Source organism: Notolepis coatsorum (genome assembly GCF_963971535.1).
Source record: "Notolepis coatsorum genome assembly, chromosome: 17".
NCBI classification, from domain to species: Eukaryota; Metazoa; Chordata; class Actinopteri; order Aulopiformes; family Paralepididae; genus Notolepis; species Notolepis coatsorum.
The window spans coordinates 105,175,356-105,199,238 of NC_140181.1; the positions used below are offsets into that span (position 1 = coordinate 105,175,356).

The following is a 23,883-nucleotide window of genomic DNA, read 5'->3' on the forward strand; positions in this document are numbered from 1 at the left end:
GGTATCTCCCGGGCCTTTCTGTGTGGAGTTTCCATGTTCTCCCCCCTCTGTGCTCGCAAGGGTTTCCCCCCCGATAAGAGATGAACTCAATGTAAAACATGCACAACAGATCGCTAACGCTGTCGCGTCCCTGACGAAGACGGACAGGAGCACTTGGATTGGTCCCCGCGGGCGCGGCCCTTGGGGGGGAAGGATGATGGGATGGGAGGTGCAGAGAACATTTCATTCAGTGCATGTGTGTGTGTGTGTGTGTGTGTGTGTGTGTGTGTGTGTGTGTGTGTGTGTGTGTGTGTGTGTGTGTGTGTGTGTGTGTGTGTGTTCATGTGGGTCGCCCATCAAGTGTGTGTGTGTGTGTGTTGAAAATCTGCATGACAAATAAAGACTTCCTCTTCTTCTTCTTCTAAAGAGAGAGAGAAAAGCCCCCCAGAGAGATGAGCCGTGGCCCCCCAGCCTGTGGCCCCCATCCCTCTCGTGCCTCGCTCTCACTTAGGCCGTCTGACGAGGGCCGACGAGGGGGAGAGATGGAGCCTGCGGAGCACCCAGCTGGAGGAGGGGGGAGAGAGGGAGCCTGCGGAGCACACAGCTGGAGGAGGGGGGGAGAGATGGAGCCTGCGGAGCACACAGCTGGAGGAGGGGGGGAGAGATGGAGCCTGCGGAGCACACAGCTGGAGGAGGGGGGAGAGATGGAGCCTGCGGAGCACACAGCTGGAGGAGGGGGGAGAGAGGGAGCCTGCGGAGCACACAGCTGGAGGAGGGGGGAGAGAGGGAGCCTGCGGAGCACACAGCTGGAGGAGGGGGGAGAGAGGGAGCCTGCGGAGCACACAGCTGGAGCAGAAACATCTGGAGAACCAGCAGCTCCCGCTCCACTCTCTCCTCTCTCTCCGGGGCCGTTGGAGTAGCAGTAACAATACGTAGCCAACCGCTAATTCACTCTTGTTTCCATATCATGTTAATAATAATAGTTCACGAGCGCTCTCGCCGCCGCGAGCTCTTTCATAACCCGTCAACCGCGCATTCTAATAATTTACATAAGCACGAGAGAATGTCATCGCGGCTCAGTGGAATTTTAGTCTGAAGAGGGTTGACGTAAAACAGAAGATGTATGTCACAGAAACACGAGGGAGAGCTCGCGGAGCAAGAGCCGCCTCTGGGTGCAGGGACCGAGTACATGTTTACTTTTAACCCTTTCACGACCACACTACAGAAGGTTAACCTTTCACTACCATACTACAGAAGGTTAACCGTCTGTAGTGTGGTAGTGAAAGGTTAACCTTCTGTAGTGTGGTAGTGAAAGGTTAACCTTCTGTAGTGTGGTAGTGAAAGGGTAACCTTCTGTAGTGTGGTAGTGAAAGGGTTAACCTTCTGTAGTGTGGTCGTGAAAAGTTAACCGTCTGTAGTGTGGTAGTGAATGGTTAACCGTCTGTAGTGTGGTAGTGAAAGGGTTAACCTTCTGTAGTGTGGTCGTGAAAGGGTAACCTTCTGTAGTGTGGTAGTGAAAGGGTTAACCTTCTGTAGTGTGGCCGTGAAAGGGTAACCTTCTGTAGTGTGGTAGTGAAATGGTTAACCTTCTGTAGTGTGGTAGTGAAAGGTTAACTGTCTGTAGTGTGGTAGTGAAAGGTTAACCGTCTGTAGTGTGGTAGTGAAAGGTTAACCTTCTGTAGTGTGGTAGTGAAAGGGTTAACCTTCTGTAGTGTGGTAGTGAAAGGTTAACCTTCTGTAGTGTGGTAGTGAAAGGTTAACCGTCTGTAGTGTGGTAGTGAAAGGGTTAACCTTCTGTAGTGTGGTAGTGAAAGGGTTATCCTTCTGTAGTGTGGTAGTGAAAGGGTTAACCGTCTGTATTGTCGCAGTGAAAGGGTTAACCATTTTGGTGGTGTGGTAATGAAAGGGTTAACCATTTGGTGGTGTGGTAAGGAAAGGGTTAACCATTTGGTGGTGTGGTAGTGAAAGGGTGAACCTTCTGTAGTGTGATAGTGAAAGGGTGAACCTTCTGTAGTGTGATAGTGAAAGGGCTAACCCTTTGCTGTGTGGCAGTGAAAGGGTTAACCTTCTGTATTGTCGCAGTGAAAGGGTTAACCATTTGGTAGTGAAAGGGTTAAGTACTCTGTGATGCATTACTATTATATGGATTTTTTTTTTGCACAAGGGAAAAAGACCGGTCTCTCTCTCTCGGCTGACCTGACACAGGAGGCTGTGCTGGGAGCAGAGACCACTGACCTGACAGAGGAGCAGAGACCACTGACCTGACAGAGGAGCAGAGACCACTGACCTGACACAGGATGATGTGCTGGGAGCAGAGACCACTGACCTGACAGAGGAGCAGAGACCACTGACCTGACAGAGGAGCAGAGACCACTGACCTGACACAGGATGATGTGCTGGGAGCAGAGACCACTGACCTGACAGAGGGTGATGTGCTGGGAGCAGAGACCACTGACCTGACAGAGGGTGATGTGCTGGGAGCAGAGACCACTGACCTGACAGAGGGTGATGTGCTGGGAGCAGAGACCACTGACCTGACAGAGGAGCAGAGACCACTGACCTGACAGAGGGTGATGTGCTGGGAGCAGAGACCACTGACCTGACAGAGGGTGATGTGCTGGGAGCAGAGACCACTGACCTGACAGAGGGTGATGTGCTGGGAGCAGAGACCACTGACCTGACAGAGGAGCAGAGACCACTGACCTGACAGAGGAGCAGAGACCACTGACCTGACACAGGATGATGTGCTGGGAGCAGAGACCACTGACCTGACACAGGATGATGTGCTGGGAGCAGAGACCACTGACCTGACAGAGGATGATGTGATGGGAGCAGAGACCACTGACCTGACAGAGGATGATGTGATGGGAGCAGAGACCACTGACCTGACAGAGGGTGATGTGATGGGAGCAGAGACCACTGACCTGACAGAGGATGATGTGATGGGAGCAGAGACCACTGACCTGACAGAGGGTGATGTGATGGGAGCAGAGACCACTGACCTGACAGAGGAGCAGAGACCACTGACCTGACAGAGGAGCAGAGACCACTAACCTGACACAGGATGATGTGCTGGGAGCAGAGACCACTGACCTGACAGAGGATGATGTGCTGGGAGCAGAGACTAAGACTAAGTTTACTGCCAGTTTTGAGTAAACTGATGGAAAGAATAGTAAGTGAACAGATTAAAAGCTACTTTTCTTTTAACACATTGACCACTGATTTTCAACATGCATATCGTGAAGGACATTCAACAGCGACTGCTTTAACCCAAATGACGGATGATTGGCTGAAAGAGATAGATAAAAAGAAAATGGTTGGAGCTGTCTTGCTTGATTTTACTGCAGCATTCGACATCATAGATCACAAATTCTTACTTAAAAAACTTGAATGTTAGGGTTTCTCCTCATCTGCACTATCTTGGATGCAAACTTATTTAGCAAACCGGAAACAAATCGTTTTTTTTAATGGGAGTTACTCAGAAGTTAAAACGGTAAGGTGTGGAGTACCCCAAGGAAGTTGCCTTGGGCCTTTGCTCTACACCATATTTACAAATGACATGCCTCTTGTCCTAAATAAGTCCTATATTTCTATGTATGCGGATGATTCAACGATTTACACATCAGCCTCAACAGCCAATGAATTAAATACGGTTCTAAAGGCAGAGTTGCAATCAGTGATGGAATGGATAAAGAATAACAAACTAGTTCTAAACATATCAAAGACAAGTAGCATCATTTTCGGTTCAAACCATACTCTAAGAACGAACCCAGTCTTGAAACTTTTGATAAGTGATGTGGTAATTAATCAAGTCCAGGAGACTAAACTCCTAGGGGTAACATTAGACAGTAAATTGTCATGGTCACACCATATAAACAATATAGTAGTGAAAATGGGAAGAGGGATTTCGGTTGTTAAAAGATGTGCTCATTTGTTACCACTAAATTCTATCAAACAGGTAATTCAAGCTCTGGTTTTGTCAAATCTTGACTATTGTCCTGCAGTATGGTCGAATGTAACAACGAATAAACTGAAAAAATTACAAATGGTACAAAACAAAGCAGCACGTATAGCGCTTCGCTGTGAGTACAGAACTAATGTTGCAGCGATGCACAGTTGTTTAACTTGGTTACTTGTCAAACATAAATTACTCTGCTCACTCCTTGTATTCACTAGGAATATTCTTGTTACAAAGATCCCCTCAATTTTATATAACAATTTATCAATAAGTCTTGACAGACACAACCATTCCACCAGACATGCTTCTGCACGAGGTTTTACACTTCCAAAAGTGAGGTCGAATGCAATGAAGCGAACTGTCATGTTCCGTGGTATGCAGGAATGGAACTCTCTTCCCAGACATGTTAAGCAGGAGAATAGTAAATGCCGTTTCAAAATCGTGGTAAAACAACATTTTCAACCAAAGAAATTGACATTCCCTAATAGATAGTGTGTACGTAAATGAAAATGTATGTGTCTGATATTTTTATCTTGTATTATGAATTTGATTAGGGTTTTTATTGTTGTTTTAATTGTCTGTATGACATGTAAATGTTGTGAGTGTATAAGGGTTTTTATTGTTGTTTTAATGGTCTGTATGTCATGTAAATGGTATGAGTGTATAAGGGTTTTTATTGTTGTTTTAATTGTCTGTATGACATGTAAATGTTGTGAGTGTATACATCTGTAACTGTATTTTATGTGTTATGGACCCCAGGAAGAATAGCCCCAGCACTGCTGTGGCTAATGGGGATCCAAATAAACTTAAACTTAAACTTAAACCACTGACCTGACACAGGATGATGTGATGGGAGCAGAGACCACTAACCTGACAGAGGGTGATGTGATGGGAGCAGAGACCACTGACCTGACAGAGGGTGATGTGCTGGGAGCAGAGACCACTGACCTGACAGAGGAGCAGAGACCACTAACCTGACACAGGATGATGTGCTGGGAGCAGAGACCACTGACCTGACACAGGATGATGTGCTGGGAGCAGAGACCACTGACCTGACACAGGATGATGTGCTGGGAGCAGAGACCACTGACCTGACACAGGATGATGTGCTGGGAGCAGAGACCACTGACCTGACACAGGATGATGTGCTGGGAGCAGAGACCACTGACCTGACACAGGATGATGTGCTGGGAGCAGAGACCACTGACCTGACAGAGGGTGATGTGATGGGAGCAGAGACCACTGACCTGACAGAGGGTGATGTGCTGGGAGCAGAGACCACTGACCTGACAGAGGGTGATGTGATGGGAGCAGAGACCACTGACCTGACACAGGATGATGTGCTGGGAGCAGACAGACCACTGACCTGACACAGGATGATGTGCTGGGAGCAGAGACCACTGACCTGACAGAGGAGCAGAGACCACTGACCTGACAGAGGAGCAGAGACCACTGACCTGACACAGGATGATGTGCTGGGAGCAGAGACCACTGACCTGACAGAGGAGCAGAGACCACTGACCTGACAGAGGAGCAGAGACCACTGACCTGACAGAGGAGCAGAGACCACTGACCTGACACAGGATGATGTGCTGGGAGCAGAGACCACTGACCTGACACAGGATGATGTGCTGGGAGCAGAGACCACTGACCTGACACAGGATGATGTGCTGGGAGCAGAGACCACTGACCTGACACAGGGTGATGTGCTGGGAGCAGAGACCACTGACCTGACAGAGGGTGATGTGATGGGAGCAGAGACCACTGACCTGACACAGGAGCAGAGACCACTGACCTGACAGAGGGTGATGTGATGGGAGCAGAGACCACTGACCTGACACAGGAGCAGAGACCACTGACCTGACAGAGGAGCAGAGACCACTGACCTGACAGAGGAGCAGAGACCACTGACCTGACAGAGGAGCAGAGACCACTGACCTGACAGAGGAGCAGAGACCACTGACCTGACACAGGATGATGTGCTGGGAGCAGAGACCACTGACCTGACAGAGGGTGATGTGATGGGAGCAGAGACCACTGACCTGACACAGGAGCAGAGACCACTGACCTGACACAGGATGATGTGCTGGGAGCAGAGACCACTGACCTGACACAGGATGATGTGCTGGGAGCAGACCACCAGCAGGTTGCACTCGAACTTCCTGCAGATCTTCTCCTTGATGCGGTAGTGCATGTCGGAGGAGTCGTCCGAGTACAGCTCGTAGATGAGGATCCTCTCGGGGAGCTGGATGGCCAGGCGGTTCCTGTAGATGGCGATCTTCTTCACCAGCTCCCGGCACTTGATCCTCACTGGAACAGGGGAGGGGGGAGGGTCAATGAGGTCAAAGTTCATGTCCAAAGCGTTCCAACAGGGGCGGTCTGCTAATGTAACAGGGGAGGGGGTCAATGGTAAAGTGCATTCGATAGGGACAGCACATGTTAATGAACATCAAGCACACAAAAAATACAAAATGTAAACATGCCGGATTGTAGCAGAAATGCTCATTTACACCCGTAGTCCCTAAACAAGAGACAGGGAAAATCTTTCAAATAATTAGCCTGCTTAAGGTAAAGAGCATTGTGACAATCAATAATAAATGCAAGAAACAAGTTACATAAACTAAATCAGATTAAAAATGTTCTGATGGGTCTTGAACATGGGGTATGTAGGGCACTCAATGAGGTCAAAGTTCATGTCCAAAGCGTTCCAACAGGGGTGGTCTGCTAATGTGCACATACCCCCCCGGCTCCACTGCCCGCCTGACTGTTTACGAGGGGTGTAACGATTCAACGGGTTCTTCTTCATCTTCCTCTGTTTTATGGTTCAATTTGATTCAATTCAAATGGTTTGATGTAGTGGATGGATGGGAATGATTCAGTCGTAAAAAAAAATATTATATATGCGATCAAAAGCTTTACAGCAAGCTTTACAGCTCATTAGTTCATAGCATTAATAATAATTATATTTATATTGATGATATTTATGAATAAATTATATAAATAGATAGACGTTTATTTATAGCACATTTCATACAGAGGCAATTTAAATTGCTTTACATAAAATAGATAAAGAAATATAACAGAAAAAAATATATATAGGGGGAAAAAGGCATGAGAGGGTATAAAAAAAGAATAAAAGTCACAGTAGATTGTCAGAGTGCCATTTTTGGCAGCGAGTACATTTCAATTAAAGGCTAAAGTGAACATAAAGGTTTTTAGCCTATTTCTTAAAAGTAGAGACAGAGACAGATCTTCTAGTATGGAAGCAAGTCTGAGGTGTATTTGGTTCATTTATAGTCTTAACAGTCATTAAAAACTGAACGTTGTAAAGAAACTCAAAGTGTTAAGAGCGATGCGCTGCTCTGTTGTGCCGCCTAGACTCATTACATCAACACTGTGATTATTGTATTGTAAATGAGGGCTATATTATTTTTATTTAACTATTTTATTGCACTGCAGTACTGCATCATTTTACTTTGTCTATTCTATTTTACTAACTATTTTATTGCACTGCACTATTGCACTATTTTACTGTCTATTCTATTTTACTAACAATTTTATTGCACTGCACTATTGCACTATTTTACTGTCTATTCTATTTTACTAACTATTTTATTGCACTGCACTATTGCACTATTTTAGTTCAAGTTTTTTTTCATTTGTCACGTATAAGGTACATGTACATTACAGTGAAATGCTTGGTTCTGTATGAGCCCCTGAGAATGTGCTTCATACAGTAAAAAAGTAAGTAAAAGAGGAATAACAATAATACAACTAACTAAAGTACAACCTAAGTACAATGAATTCAAAACAATGAGGTAAAACTACTTTTTTAAGGCAAGGTGCAAATGCAAATGAGGTATGAATGTAGTGCAAATCTCTTCAATAAATAGATAAATATAATGTAGTGTTAAAGTGTCTAAAGTGAGTGTTAAGGTGAGTGTTTGTTTAAAGTGAGTGTGTGGATGTGGATGTTACATAGAGTCATTGAGCATCCTGATGGCCTGGGGATAGAAGCTCCTTCTGAGTCTCTCTGTACTTGCCATGAGACTCTGGTAGCGCTTTCCTGACTGCAGTTGTTTGGGTGACTAGAGTCTTTGGTTATTCTCTTAGCCTTGGCCCTGCAACACTTGGTGTAAATGTCCTGGAGAGTGGGAAGCCAACCTCCAATTGTGTGTTCGGCTGATCGGGCCACTCTATGTAGTCTGCTGCGGTCATGTGCGGTTGTGTGACTGTCTATTCTATTTTACTGCACTGCACTATTTTACTCTTTTTATTACCGTCTATTTTAAAACTGCCATAGAATCAAACCATAAAGAAAGAGGCCTATTGGGATGTTAGATCCTAATGTGAAGAACTATGTGATTTGCCTTACCTTGTCCATTTTGCTGCTCGTTTTATTATGTCTGCACTTTATGCATTGATCTGCCAATTTTGTGCTAATTTTATGTTTGTCTTTTTTTTACTGCTGTGAAGCACTTTGAGCTGCAATTTCTGTATGAAAGGTGCTATACAAATAAAGTTTATTATAATTAAAGTAACAGTATTTCGAAGTCAATTATATGACATACTGGTAGCTAGGGTAGAGAGCTGTGTTCAGCTAAAAGCTAAATATATGCAATATATATAATCTATAATATGCAATAATCTAAATCGAATCTAATATATAATCCAAAAAATGCTAAATATATGATCTGATGAAGTATACAGTACTCACATAAGGTGCGGTATGCCTAAGGTAAGTATATTGCCCTTTTAGGTGGGAGAACCCTATTACAGTAGTCTAACCCAGGGGTTCCCAAAGTGGGGGTCGCGAGCCGCCGCGGGGGGGGGGGTGCCAACATTTTTTTTTATTTTTTTTTATGCAGTCAGGCCACTGAACTTAGAAGCAGGCCAGGCCAGTGTTTCTAGTTGCAGCAGCGCAATAGTTAGATAACCGAGGTGAGGAACAACCAGGAGATCACTGCAACTCACACAAGTTGGAGAACTATCTCTCTCTCTCTCTCTTGCTCTCACACACACACAAAGGGAGCCGCATGTGATTGGTGGAGGCGGGACCCTTACAAAAAACTGTTGTTGCTAATCATTGACACATGCTAGCCTGTAATAATCCCCCCCAGAAAAATCTACTTTGCATTTGATATATTGCAAATATATGCCATCACACACACTGGCATTTAAAGGGTTAGAATTATAAAATGAATATGTGGTGTTATGATCAGGGCTGAAGTTGAATAAAAGATTGTATTTTTTTCAATCTGAGATTACAAAAAAACAGAAAATCCATCCAAATCAGTGTTGTTGCTAATCATACATAGCCTGTTTTTTAACAATAATGTGTGATGCCATCACAAACACTGGCATTTAAAGGGTACAAATAAAAAAAGTCCTGCACCAGGATGCAGGAAATGAAGTCTTTGTAACAAAAGATGTCCTGGTGGGGGACCCCCAGACCCCCTGCTTAAAAAGTGGCCTGACTGGGGCTATATTTTGCACTATATTTCCTGGCCTGAATGATTTCCCCAGTCCGGCCCTGGTTAAAAGCCTCCCATGCTTATTAGTGTGTGTGCGTTTGAACGTTTGCATGTTTCAACCATACATTTCCATTTATAATTTTTTATTTTATTTTTATAATGATTTTTTTTCTCCTATAATAGTGGGGGTCGCGGCTCTCTGACACCGTTATTTGGGGGTTGCGGCCTGAAAAGTTTGGGAACCCCTGGTCTAACCTACTGTAAATTAAAGCGTGAATTTGTTTTTCTAGGTCTTGTTTGGACATGTACCCTCTAATCTTTGCTATATTTTTTACATGATAATAGGCTGATTTGACGTGGGTGTTAAAATTGAGATCTGAGCCAATAATAACACCACCATTTCTGACTTGGTTTTTGGACTAGAAAGGGAAACAAGATGAACACCAACTTTCAGCCTTTCTTCTTTAGTACCAAAGGCAATTATCTCAGCGGTTTTGTCAGCGGTTTGTTAGTTTAGTTTAACCATTTATTATAACGCAGAATAAACAGCAACGGCAATACAGTTAGTCTTGGCAATATGGTTCTACTCTGAGGGGTGCTCCCAGCTGCAAGAGAGGTTAAGACATAACGACTTGCATAGAAGCTAAAGCATAACAACATCTTGAAAGTGAACAGCAGGGATCACTGCGAATTAATCCCCATAGGGCAGCGGTTCTCAAACAAGGGGTCGTGACCCAAAGTGCGGGTCAGTGACTGTGCATAAAAAAAAAGATCAAGCTAAAAACTTGACGAGCCCAACTTGGATCGAGTTTTCCACCTGGCAGATGTGTGTATCGTTGAATCTGGGACTACAAGGTCGGGACACAGACCTGTTTGGACTCAGTTTGTGGCCCTCCAGGATCATCAGCGGAGATGTTGGGGTGTTTACTCTGCTTGATGGCTTTTTGGAGGAACAGAATGTAGCACAACATGATTTGAAGCACCTCATCTGTAGCCACTAGAAGGGCTCATTGATCAATTTCGGAATGATTTTCCCGAAAGAAAGAGCACGGACAATTTGAAGAACTGGATCCAAGATCCGTTCATTGCGCAGGACACAACCGCCCTCCATTTACATTTAGTCATTTAGCTGACGCTTTTATCCAAAGTGACGTACAAGTTCTGTACGACAAGTCATCAGGAAGGGCACAACTCTATCAGCTGAGTAACAATGTTCATCAAAGTGTTGAGTGCTACAGTGTCGGTTAGTTTATTAGGACAAGTGCATGACGGTAAGGTTAGTTAGGGTTAGATATTTTTTTTACATTATTATTTAAATTTTTTTATTTCAGATAATAGTTGAAGAAGTGCGTCTTTAGTCGACCACAAAAGATTGGATGGGTTTCGGCTGTCGTAACTGGGGTGGGTAGTTCATTCCACCATTGTGGGGCAAGGACTGAGAATAGGCAACTTCTCTTTGATGACCCTCCTGGAGCTTGGTCTGAGGCGGCCAGAAGATGCAGAGCGTAGGGGTCTTGAGGGTGTGTAGTTAGAGACCATTGACCAGAGGTAGGCGGGAGTGGTTCCCTTTGCCGCACGGTATGCCAGGTCGAGGGCCTTGAAGCGGATTCGTGCAGCAATGGGGAGCCAGTGCAGGTCCCTAAGAAGTGGGGTGACATGGGCTGACTTCAGTAGGTTTGAGATCAGGCGAGCCGCTGCGTTCTGAATGAGTTGAAGAGGCTTGGTGGCAGTGGCCCGGGAGGCCAGCAAACAGTGCGTTGCAGTAGTCAAGGCGGGAGATGACTGTTGATTGGACGAGGAGTTGGGTGGCTTCTTTTGTCAGGAAGGGGCGGATCCTTCTGACGTTGCTCAGGAGGAATCTGCAGGTTCTGGTTGTCGCTGCGATGTGAGCAGAGAAGTTCAACTGGTCGTCGAGGACAACACCAAGGTTCTTGGCAGTCGGGGACGCGGTCACAGCTGCATTCTCGACTGTGATGGAAAGGTCGGTCAGGGGGGAGGATTTGGCCGGCAGGTGGAGCAATTCTGTTTAGCTTAGGTTCAGTTTGAGGTGGTTGGTCGTCATCCAGGCGGAGATGTCGGACAGACAGGCCGAGATCCGCTCAGAGACGTGGATATCTAAGGGAGGGAAGGAGAGGAAGAGTTGAGTATCATCGGCATAACAATGATACGAGAAGCCATGAGACGTGATAATGTTACCCAGTGATTTAGTGTAGAGGGAGAAGAGAAGGGGTCATAGGACCGAGCCCTGGGGGACACCCGTCCGCAGGGGGCGGGTGGCCGTCAGGGTCCCTCTCCATGACACTTGGTAGGAGCGGTCATTGAGGTATGATGTCAGCCATGTCAGCGCAGAGCCAGCCACTCCCATTCCTACGAGGGCCGCGAGGAGGATCTGATGGTTGACTGTGTCGAAGGCTGCAGATAGATCTAGGAGAATCAGTCTGAGCAGGAGGCGTTGATTGATCTTTCTTGGGACGAGCTACTGAAAGTCAAGTTCACTGGACAGGCCCTCGCAAAGTTCTGGATATCAGTCCGGAACGAGTACCCAGTGCTGTGTAATGCTGCGCTGAGAAAGCTTGTCCCCTTTGCATCAACATACCTCTGTGAGACCGGATTTTCGCCACTGACATTAATAAAAAATAAATACAGATCTCGCCTCAGAGTAGAAGCGGATCTCCGCCTCTTTCTCAGCACAACGCAGCCATGTTCAAATGTACAAGCACACCCTTCCCATTAAGTCTCATTTTTGTTTATTCTTAAAGCACATGTGAACACATTTATTTAATATTTGTTTATGTTCTGGCAACATATTTAGGCTAAATATGCCTTGTTTTATAAATGTGTATACAGAAACAATTCCGTTGCTTTTGTTGATACTATTCATTAATAACATTGTGCTGTAATTTCATTTTCTAATAAATATGCATGATCAAGTTCAACAATGTGTGCTTTTATTTTGATATTCCTTATTTGCACATTGAAATTACACGATACATTAACACTTTCCCGGCCAACCACGTATATATATACACGCGTTTGCTCGCCAACCGTTCAGGGCCAAAAAACATATATATACGTTTGTGGATAGTTTTAGATTTTTTTAGATTTTAATATTCGATTCAATGTCACAGACCTGTATGTTGCCGTTAAAAGGCATACTGGGACCGTGAGGGTGCAGTACCGGCCAGATCCGGCTAGGTGGCAGTATCGAGAGAGCAGTAAACCCTGTTCCAGACCGTGTGTTACATTTAAATCCCACCGGGCAGAGAATGTTAGTACAGGGAAGCCTAGAGGTTCACTTGATCACATTGAATCAGGTCCGAGACACTCGATGCATGTGTTGTGCCGGATTATGTTGCGGACCAGATGGACATCAGATGGACCAGATGGCGATCAAACTATTGGAATATTCTTTTTGGAATAGCCCTGATCAAAGGTAAGGACTATCTGACATCAATTCCAGCTTGATCCTGCAATGATTTCATATCGATCCAGCTGATCAGCGTGTGTAGTTTTCAAAACGAATGCCGTTACTGGCAATCAAAGCATCAGAAACGACCCCCCCCTTTCATGCATTTATTTATGATGAAACATAATACCTATTATATACATTTGATTTGGAAATAGTAGCATTTCCAGGGATGAAACGCCAATGCTTTTAGTAGAATTCACGTAGCGCCCTATAACTCAGCTTTCCAGGAATTAGCCCGGAGGATCACTCCGAAACGAAACTTATATTCACCGCGGGATAATGCGTGAACGTATACATGAACATTTTTATAATTTTTTGCATCTTGGACAGAAGATAGTTACTGTCAAATGACCATAGTATTGTATCCATAGCTATAATATAGAATATAGATATAGCTCTACAAACAAGGTGACGCACCCCTATCTTTAAAGCGTGGCCTAGCTAAAACAGGATGAGGAAAATCCCCGGCGCTGAATGAGTTAAGTGTGGGGTCGCCAAAAAAAATCTCTAAATAAAATGGGGTTGTGGTATAAAAAATGTTGAGAACCCCTGCCATAGGGGTGTAACTTATGGCCCTTTTCCATTACAACTCGACTCAACTCGACTTGACTCTACTTGCCTGTTTTGGTTTTCTATTGGGCAAAGGTTGTGAATAGCAAACGGTAACTGGTACTTTTTTTGGTTCAACGGTGAGGTGAAAACACAGCAGAACAAAGCGGGGCTCGCAACTCACTTGTAGTTCCAAGGTGTTTTAATAGACAAAAAAGGCAGTAGATGCGACGTTTCAACCTTACCGGTCTTCCTCAAGCAGAAAACACAGCAGACCACTGATTGGTCAGAGAGAATTGTCTCTTGTAACACAACAGCACTAAGAACCATCATCAACTAGGAAATGTGCTCATGTGAAGATCGTATTAGACCAGGGGTTCTCAAACTTCTTTATACCACGACCCCATTTTATTTAGGATATTTTTTGGCGACCCCACACTTAACTCATTGACTGCCACGCTGTTTTCCCATCTCTAATCCCTGGCGCCAGCGTTTCAGACTGGTTTAACGATGTTTGTAGAGCCATCGTACATTCTATATTATAGCTATGGAGACATACTATGGCTCATTTGAAAGGCAATATTTATACTCCAACAGGGAACAAACTGTTTATTTCTACATACATCCGTTCCTGTGCAAGCCCGGGCTAAAGAGTGGCCATTTCCCAAAAATCCATGCTATTATTTTCTAGGAAGAGAGATATCACGTGTTTTGTGAATGAGTCTCCTGAACACGGCGCGACCAGTCCCAAGTCGATCGGCACTTTCTCGGCCGAGCAATAGCCGCTTTTTCGCACCTACTCCCGAACTACGCATCCGCAGATTGATGAACCTAGACTCCGTGGGCAATCTGTGCATGCGTAGTTCGGGAGTAGGTGCGGAAAAGTGACTATAGCTCAGCCGTGTAAGTGCCGATCGACTTGGAATTGGTCTCTCCGTGTTCATGAGACTCAGGCGTATGAATTGGATCATGTCTCCAGCACCCCCACAGCCGTAGCTACAACCACTTAGGCGTCGGTTACACACAGGGGTATTTTCGTTTCGTTTTCAAGATCAGTTTTGCTTTCCAGAGCGCAACGTAGTGGCAGGCGAGTTAGACATTTGTTTTGCGACCTGAGCACTTTTGTTTTGTCAGAACGAGGCGTGGTCAGACCGCAACGGATCGCGTCTCGAATTCAGCACTGAGCATGCGCGGGGAGGTAGTTACCTGCGCACAAATCCTGAGAGCGCATACCCGCCTCACACGTCCACAGGTAAACAACACAGCTATCGACCACAATATGTAGTACAATGCCAAAGCAGTAGGTGGCAGTAGGTGGCGAACATGAAGGCAATTTTCAACCAATCAGAAGTTGGATGTGCCAATACACTTCCTGCAAAAAAATCAACAAGCCACCATCTTTAAATGCCTCCGTGAGCCATTTAGCCAATGTAGCATTTATTTTTCAGCAAAGAAAGTGCAATAAAAGTGCAATAAACAAAACGGATACATTCACTGTGTGTTCTGCCTCTCATTTGTTGATGAAACAAAACTAACATCAACACAATTGACCACCAAGAGCGGATAGTTTAGTCTCACAAAAAGATAGCCGATTTTGTTAGCTTACATGCTAACGTGATAGGGATATGCCATTATAACAGTATAGCATTGTGGCTAGCAGCTAACGTTAGCTCACGTTAGCCAGCCAGCACCAAACTGATGATATCAGGAGCTATCAGTAGCTAGATAACATTAGACAACGCCTCATGTATTAAACAAAGGTGAATAGATGACTGGGCCATTTTGTTTAATGCTTGTTAAGATTGAAAGAGGAGCTCTGAGCTAACAGGGTCTGGTAGCTAACGTTAGCTCACGTTAGCCAGCTGCTCATGCAATCGTTAATGCTAGCAGAATGAATGGATGTAAACTTTATTTAACAGATTGCAGAATGGGTACAATACAATACGGCTCAATACAAACAATTGTTAAGGGAATGCAGACTGTTGTAGCTTGGACTGGGGTCCTTATAACAATAATTTGACAACACATGGTAGCTGCAGCTATTTGGGACAGCTCTGTCGTCACCGGACGTTGGTGAGGGCACGCAGATGGTATCTACTGCGCATGGGCGTTGAGCAACAACGGCTCCGCGCAGATTACATGACACGTCGTCGGCGAGTTTTGGCGAGTATCCAAAATGGAAACACAATTTCAGCGTCGTCAGTAGGGCAACGCGTTATCCTGCCAAAACGGCATTTCTATTTAACTGGGACAGCAAACGTATTCATTCAGCAACAAAACAAAAACAAAAACCCCCTGTGTAACCAGCGCCTTAATCTCAAGGCTCTCATCCACATTCATTAATTTTCTCCCCCCGCTCTCTCTCCCATGATTTCAGAATCCCGGAAGTGTTGCGGTGGTCTATATTATTCTACACCACGGCGACCTCATAGGCAATAACAGCGAACGTTAAATATTTACGGTAACATGCAAAACATGAGACTGTTCTGACGGCACAATATTGATTCGCTGCTAAAAGAATGTTGCATGATGATATTATATCAACGACAATATGAGGTTCACTACGACAGCGGCCTGTGGTGGGAGATTAATTCATTAATGAAGAGGAGAAATGCAGGAAAATGAAACCGTAATCACATCCGTTACCACAGTAAATCATCTGTCGAGTGTTTGATGGTTGTTTATTGTGCTGTAATAATGTAACCGCCTCATCAATCATAAAATAACGTCATTCCTGCTTTGTTCTCTCTACGCTCTCTCTCGCCCACCGCATCGATGCTCTCTCTCTCCTCGCTCGCCCACCGCAGCTCTCTCTCTCTCCTTGCTCGCCCACCGCATCGCTGCTCTCTCTCTCCTCTCTCGCCCACCGCCTCGCTGCTCTCTCCTCTCTCGCCCACCGCATCGATGCTCTCTCTCTCCTCGCTCACCCACCGCAGCTCTCTCTCTCCTCGCTCGCCCACCGCATCGATGCTCTCTCTCTCCTCGCTCGCCCACCGCCTCGCTCTCTCTCTCCTCGCTCGCCCGCCGCCTCGCTGCTCTCTCTCCTCGCTCGCCCACCGCCTCGCTGCTCTCTCTCTCTCCTCGCTCGCCCACCGCCTCGCTGCTCTCTCTCTCCTCGCTCGCCCACCGCCTCGCTGCTCTCTCTCTCCTCGCTCGCCCACCGCCTCGCTGCTCTCTCTCCTCGCTCGCCCACCGCCTCGCTGCTCTCTCTCTCCTCGCTCGCCCACCGCCTCGCTGCTCTCTCTCCTCGCTCGCCCACCGCCTCGCTGCTCTCTCTCTCCTCGCTCGCCCACCGCCTCGCTGCTCTCTCTCTCCTCGCTCGCCCACCGCCTCGCTGCTCTCTCTCTCTCCTCGCTCGCCCACCGCCTCGCTGCTCTCTCTCTCCTCGCTCGCCCACCGCCTCACTGCTCTCTCTCCTCGCTCGCCCACCGCCTCGCTGCTCTCTCTCCTCGCTCGCCCACCGCCTCGCTGCTCTCTCTCTCTCCTCGCTCGCCCACCGCCTCGCTGCTCTCTCTCTCCTCGCTCGCCCACCGCCTCGCTGCTCTCTCTCTCCTCGCTCGCCCACCGCCTCGCTGCTCTCTCTGTCTCCTCGCTCGCCCACCGCCTCGCTGCTCTCTCTCTCCTCGCTCGCCCACCCTGCCTCGCTGCTCTCTCTCTCTCCTCGCTCGCCCACCGCCTCGCTGCTCTCTCTTTCTCTCATCTTTTTAATTATTATGAACCGGGAAGCCGACAACAAAGCCTAACTTCACTTTTATGTCCTGCCCTCATCCTAAATCGATACTAGAATACTTCCTTGTTTTATGAATGAAGCCGTACACAGACACACAAGCAGCTGCACTATGTGCGTTAGACCAATCAGCAACGGTCATCCTTGCAAACCCCGCCCCCATTGATGGGGGTACTATCTACCTGGCACCAAAAGCGAGGTGAGGCCCAAGCATTGAACCTTGAGGAACTCCACATGTCAGTCGCTCAGATACGTAGTTGCCAATGGAAACAAAATAGTCCCCGTCTTGCAAATAGGCCCTGAAGCCATTTAAGACGGTGCCGATCACATGACTAAACCAAATGGGTCACTGCGTATAATAAAACACATCTCTAGGAGCACCAGTCTATTTCTCCACCATGTGACAACTTTGACTTAATACTCAACATCTATGTTTGTAAGTCTGTTGTCTCATTGTGGTTGTGTCTGTTCCTCTTGAATTACTCTTGAATGTTTGTGTCTAGGGTGTCTGTGTATATGTGTGTTTATATTACTTCTTTATTGTATTTAAAAATGGTCTATATTATGTGTGACGATGGAGCGGTAAACAGGGAGGCCTGTTGGGATGTTGGATCCTGATGCGGGGAGCTGTGGTTTGGTGTTCGATGTCTTACCTTGACTTTGTCCGTTTGTCTTTTTGCACTGTTTTACTCAGTCTACTCTATTTTTCTCTTTTATTACTGTCTATTTTAAAATGTATCAAACCGTAAACAAAGAGGCCTATTGGGACGATAGATCCTACTGCAAAGAACTATGTGATTTAATGTTCTATTTCGATGCTCGTTTTATACTTATTTCACGTCTGCACTTTTATGCAGTGCTCTTGATCAGATTTTATGCTAATTTTATGCCTGTCTTTTTTTGCTGTTGTGAAGCACTTTGAGCTGCAATTCTTGTATGCAAGGTGCTATACAAATAAAGTGTATTATTATTATTATTATTATTATTATTATTATTATTATTATTATTATTATTATTATTTATTTCCGTTTTTTCATGTATTATCCTTTATTTAATTTTTTCTTTCTTTCTTTCATTCGTTTGTTCATTCCTGCTGATTAACTCCCAGAATAGAGTTCCCCATCTGCTTTTGTGATTTACAATTTTAGATTTTTCATTATATCTCAATCAAATAAATTGAAAACACAAACGCCACCTTTCTGCTCGGTGATGAGGTGCTGGACTATCACATCGGTCATGCTGTCCCGGTAGGCGTAGCGGTCCTTGTACAGGGCGTGCACCGTGCTGAAGATCAGCTGGAAGAAGGCAATAGTACCATCCTGGCAGCCCAGCACCTGGAGAGAGAGGATGATGTAGCAGTACACACTATTAACACCTCTGAGAGAAGATGATGAGGGAGAGAGAGAGAGAGAACGCTCCTGTCTAACAGCAGAGAGAGAGAGAGAGAGAGAGAGAGAGAGAGAGAGAGAGAGAGAGAGAGAGAGAGAGAGAGAGAGAGAGAGAACGCTCCTGTCTAACAGCAGAGAGAGAGAGAGAGAGACAGACAGAGAACGCTACTGTCTAACAGCACAGAGAGAGAGAGAGAGAGAGAGAGATAGAGAGAGAGAGAACGCTCCTGTCTAACAGCAGAGAGAGAGAGAGAGAGACACAGAGACAGAGACAGAGACAGAGAGAGAGAGAGAGAGAGAGAGGAGAGAGAGAGAGAGAGAGAGAGAGAGAGAGAGAGAGAGAGAGAGAAAGAGAGAGAGAGAACGCTACTGTCTAACAGCAGAGAGAGAGAGAGAGAGAGAGAAAGAAAGAGAGAGAGAGAACGCTACTGTCTAACAGCACAGAGAGAGAGAGAGAGAGAGAGAGAGAGAGACGCTCCTGTCTAACAGCAGAGAGAGAGAGAGAGAGAGAGAGAGACAGACAGAGAACGCTACTGTCTAACAGCACAGAGAGAGAGAGAGAGAGAGAGAGAGAGAGAGAGAGAGAGAGAGAGAGAGAGAGAGAGAGAGAACACTCCTGTCTAACAGCAGAGAGAGAGAGAGAGAGAAATAGAGAGAGAGAACGTACTGTCTAACAGCAGAGAGAGAGAGAGAGAAAGAGAGAGAGAGAGAGAGCGTACTGTCTAACAGCACAGAGAGAGAGAGAGAGAGAGAGAGAGAGAGAGAACGCTCCTGTCTAACAGCAGAGAGAGAGAGAGAGAGAGAGAGAGAGAGAGAGAGAGAGAGAGAGAGAGAGAGAGAGAGAGAGAGAGAGAGACAGACAGAGAAACGCTACTGTCTGAGAGAGAGAGACAGACAGAGAACGCTACTGTCTAACAGCAGAGAGAGAGAGAGAGAGAGAGAGAGAGAGAGAGAGAGAGAGAGAGAGAAAGAGAGAGAGAGAGAGAGAGAGAGAGAGAGAGAGAACACCCCTGTCTAACAGCACAGAATCTGGCAGCACCCAATTCTCTCGCCTCGTCACTCTCAGTTAAATATAGCCAAAGAAAAAGCTATTAAGAGGTGTTGCATTGGGCTACATACAGTTACAGTTGGTGTGTGCGAGACCCAACAAGGGAAGTAAATCATTGATATTTGATTTACACTCGTTTCTGTGCAAAAAACAAAAGAAAGATTCAAGAAAGTCATTATGAAATAGTTGAAAAGATCCATAATATGTGCCCTTTAAAAAGTGATGTTGTATCAAAAATCGAATAAGAAAAAAGCATTCACTGGGCGGCTACGTGGCGTAGTGGGCAAGGCGCTCGCCACGAATGCAGGGACGCTGGGCTCGCCTGTTCGAGCCCAGCGCTCCACATTGCTTTCAGTTTAGCTGGTCGTTCATACACATTGGCCGTATTAGGGGGTGGGAAACTGATGGGTGGGGATCGGGCGTTGTGGACAGCGACTCCTACAGGTCGGTTGGTGCGCCTGCGCAGTAGAATCAGGAAGTGTCGGGGGCAGCGTGAGCCTCCCACGCGTTACTCCTCGCCACTGAGAGATCGAGCTGCGCAGGTGAAAAGATGCGACTGCTGTTACCTCAAGTACCGGAGGGGACTTGTGCTATGTATGACTTAGTCCACATTGCAGCCGGCTTGTGGGAGGCAAGAAACAGCGTTCGTGACAGGGGAGGGTTGAATTGGATGATACGAAATTGGGATGGGAGAAAATATAGAAAATGGGAGAAAAAGTGTATTTATAAAAAAAAAAAAAAAAAAAAAAAAGGCATTCATTTTGGACCTGCACATTTATTTTCAGTCAGTGGTTTCTGGTAGCTTGGTGGATGTATTTTAAGAAATGATTACGCTACATGACAATGTTGTCTATACCACCTTTAAAGTATTGCAAACTAATTTGTGTATATATAGTATTATTATTATTCATATGTTATTATAGTCCACATAAATATGACAATTCACCTGTGGGGGAGGGGGGGGTGTACTTATTTTATGTCAATCCATTTTTTCTTTTTTATTATAAAATTTTGTATGCTGTCTTTGTATATTTAATACTTCTCCTATTTTCAACTGAAAACCCCAATAAAAATAAATGTAAAAAAAAAAAATATATATATATAGAATGATATACAGTATACCGGTATGTAACTATGTGTGGTCAGTGTAAATAGCAGGTTCCAGTTGTTAACCCTTTCACCGCCACACTACCAAAGGGTTAACCCTTTCACTGCAACAATACAGAAGGTTAACCCTCTCACTGCCACACGACAAAGGGTTAACCCTTTCACTACCACACTACAGAAGGTTAACCCTTTCACTACCACACTACAGACGTGAAGGGGGTAGCGAAGGGGTTAACCGTTTGGTAGTGTTGTAGTGAAAGGGTTAATCCCCGGTCTGACCCGACACCTCATTGCACATTTTTTTACATCACCGGCTCTCCATCTCTCCTCTCTCACAATATTTACGGATCCGTCTCGAGTCCGACGATCATGTGACCACCCCCCCCCTTCCCCAGACCGATATAATGGAGACCCACCACGTAGTTGGAGTCGGGCTTGACCCGGCACGTCCACACCCAGGAGTTCTGCTCCCCGACGGTGCCAAGCCGCACCCCGTCCTTGGTGTAGAGGGAGGCCTGTCGGTCCGAGCCGCCCATCACGATGTACTCGCCCTTGGAGAAGTAGCCCACGCAACACGGGTCGTAGGCCAGGCTCCGGTCTTTGCCGATCTGAGGAGAGAAAAAAAGTTAACATTTACATTAACATTTAGTAATTTAGCTGACGCTTTTATCCAAAAGCGACTTACAAGTTCTGTACGACAAGTCATCAGGAAGGGAACAACTCTATCGGCTGAGTAACAATGTTCATCAAAGTGTTGAGTGCTACAGTGTAGGTTAGTTTATTAGGTGCATGACAGTAAGGTTAGTTAGGGTTCGATTTTTTTTTCAGTTAATGGTTGAAGAAGTGCGTCTTTAGTCGACGGCGAAAGATTGGACGGGTTTCGGCTGTCCTAACTGGGGTGGGTAGTTCATTCCACCATTGTGGGGCAAGGACTGAGAAAAGGCAGGTTCTCCTTGATGACCCGGAGCTCGGATAGGAGTGGGTCTGAGACGGCCAGAAGATGCAGAGCGTATGGGTCTTGAGCCCTTGAACGCAAGGAGGAGTTGCCATAAAAAAAAATAAAGAATTTCTTTCATATTTATGGACCTGGGACCCCCTGAGCCCAAAGCTTTTTTCCACTGGTCTGGAATCTGCACACATCAAAGCCCACACAACACGAGTCGACCGTCCCTCTGAGCGTCGGACCAGAAGAAAGGAAAGAAATAAAGCAGTCTCTTTCTTCTAAATAGCCTCTATTGTACTCTATTGTACTCGCACTCAAGGTCCATCTGCGCAACGTCATATCTGGCACCCCCACCCCCACCCTCGAACCCAGCATCTGTTTCTCCTCACCCCCCCGGAGAAGAACTGCCTCTTAACGGTCCAGACTTTTACCCCCGAAATGCCAGTTTTTTTTTTAGACAAGCTCTTTTCTTTTATTGCAGACTTTTTTGAGCACTTGTAATCAAAACAACATGTTCACTTATATACAGATAAATAGGCCGGTGACAATGCACGAGCCTAACGTTTCATGGCACAATAATGAAGGGTGCATATTTGTCTATAATTACGGTATTACGCCCGAAGGGGACAAGGAGGGGGGGGGGGGGGGGGGGGGGGCGCGCTGAGGGGGAGCATTATTAAAAAGCTGAGCAGGATCACTTCCAATGCACTGTTATGGTTTCAATAGACCCTGACAAGTGTGATTACGACAGGAAATACAGGGCCTTAAAGCAGAGTGAAGCGTTATCAATCCCCGATGTTCTCCGGACAGCAGGCCCTGCTAACAGGCGGCTTCAATGTTATTGTTCCTCGTTGCCATGGCGAAGCGAGAGGATGAGAAACACACAGGCAGGGGTGTAAAGTACTTGAGTAATTGTACTTTTTTACAATACTTAAGTCGTGTTTTTGGGGGATTTGTACTTTACTCGAATATTATTAGGTTTGTATAGTTGTACTTTTACTCAATTGCATTTCAGAGAAAAAATATATACTTTTTACTCCTTAGATTTAAAATGCAGATCTAAAAAGTACAAATCTCGCAGGTCCAACTATTTTAATTAGTATATTTGTTTCTCTGGCCGAACTAACGTTAACGTTATTAATCCTGCGGCCGCGCTTTATATAAAAAACAGCCAATTAAAATCCCCATCAATGGAAAATGAACCCGCCCATACCCATGCTGATTGGTCCTTGTGCAAGACTAGAAAGCGGGGATCTTTGATTAAACACCTGCTATCAGAAGAACAGACAGTCAGAGTGACAAGCTACAGAAGATGGCCACAAACGATAGTACAAGTGATGAAGAGGATGAAACGGAACATTTCATTGCCCCGGAATAAAAAAAGGTTTTTACTTTGAATTAATAGTTTACTTTTAAGTACATTTAAAAGTAGAAACTTTTTTTTACTTTTACTCAAGTGTGTTTTTAGCCAGACACTCTGACTTTTACTTGAGTAAGATTTTGAGATGGTACCCATACTTTCACTTAAGTATAATTTCTAGGTACTTTTTACACCCCTGCACACAGGACACTAAGCCAACTGGTTGTTTTCCCACCTCAACCCTGCATCCCTGTGGGCATCAAAAGGCCCCTTGATGCCGCTGGCAGTGGCTGCGTTATTGGGGCGCATATTGTAAACTTACATGACGTGACGCCTATTTTTTCTGTCCAACTGAATTTTTTTACCTAAAAAAAACATTCATAAAAAAAAGATAACATGTATCTCTAATACCTTCCCCCACTTACCTCCAAACATTTTAGTTATTGGTCATTTTTCTGATATCTGAAGTGTCAAAACTCCATGTGGGGCGACCGTCCAGCATTGACTTCTAAATGGCAGGTTAGTAAGTCTCTCTCATATTTGCAAATAAATCTCTTTTTTAACTGCTGTAATGTAGTTTCCGCTTCCATCACTTCCATCACTGTGTGGATTTGACGCCACCGTTGTGTGCGTTGTGTTTTGCGAGTGACGCTTCTTTTGGATGTCTTGTGGGACGACCGCCCCAAAACTGTGAATAATTATCTGCAAATCTATACAAATATTTATACATGATTGGGACTTAGCGAAGACACTGACCAGTCGTTCTGTCTCTGTCTTAGTGAAGACACTGACCAGTCGTTCTGTCTCTCGGTCCCTCGTGAGAACGTTGTGACTTAGTGAAGACACTGACCAGTGGTTCTGTCTCTCGGTCCCTCATGAGA

General features: G+C 45.5%; 1 protein-coding gene across 1 annotated transcript in view; it reads right to left on the bottom strand.

Annotated features, from left to right (window-relative positions):
• The window catches only part of ift122 (intraflagellar transport 122 homolog (Chlamydomonas)), a 101,277-nt gene that overhangs the window by 60,007 nt on the left and 17,387 nt on the right, over window positions 1-23,883 (bottom strand). Inside the window, exons 9-11 of the mRNA XM_084333611.1 lie at window positions 21,116-21,307; window positions 18,352-18,490; window positions 6,045-6,247 (exon numbers count right to left, since the gene is read on the bottom strand). Coding sequence (XP_084189737.1) covers window positions 6,045-6,247; window positions 18,352-18,490; window positions 21,116-21,307 — 534 coding nt within the window. The remainder of the gene's footprint in view (window positions 1-6,044; window positions 6,248-18,351; window positions 18,491-21,115; window positions 21,308-23,883) is intronic.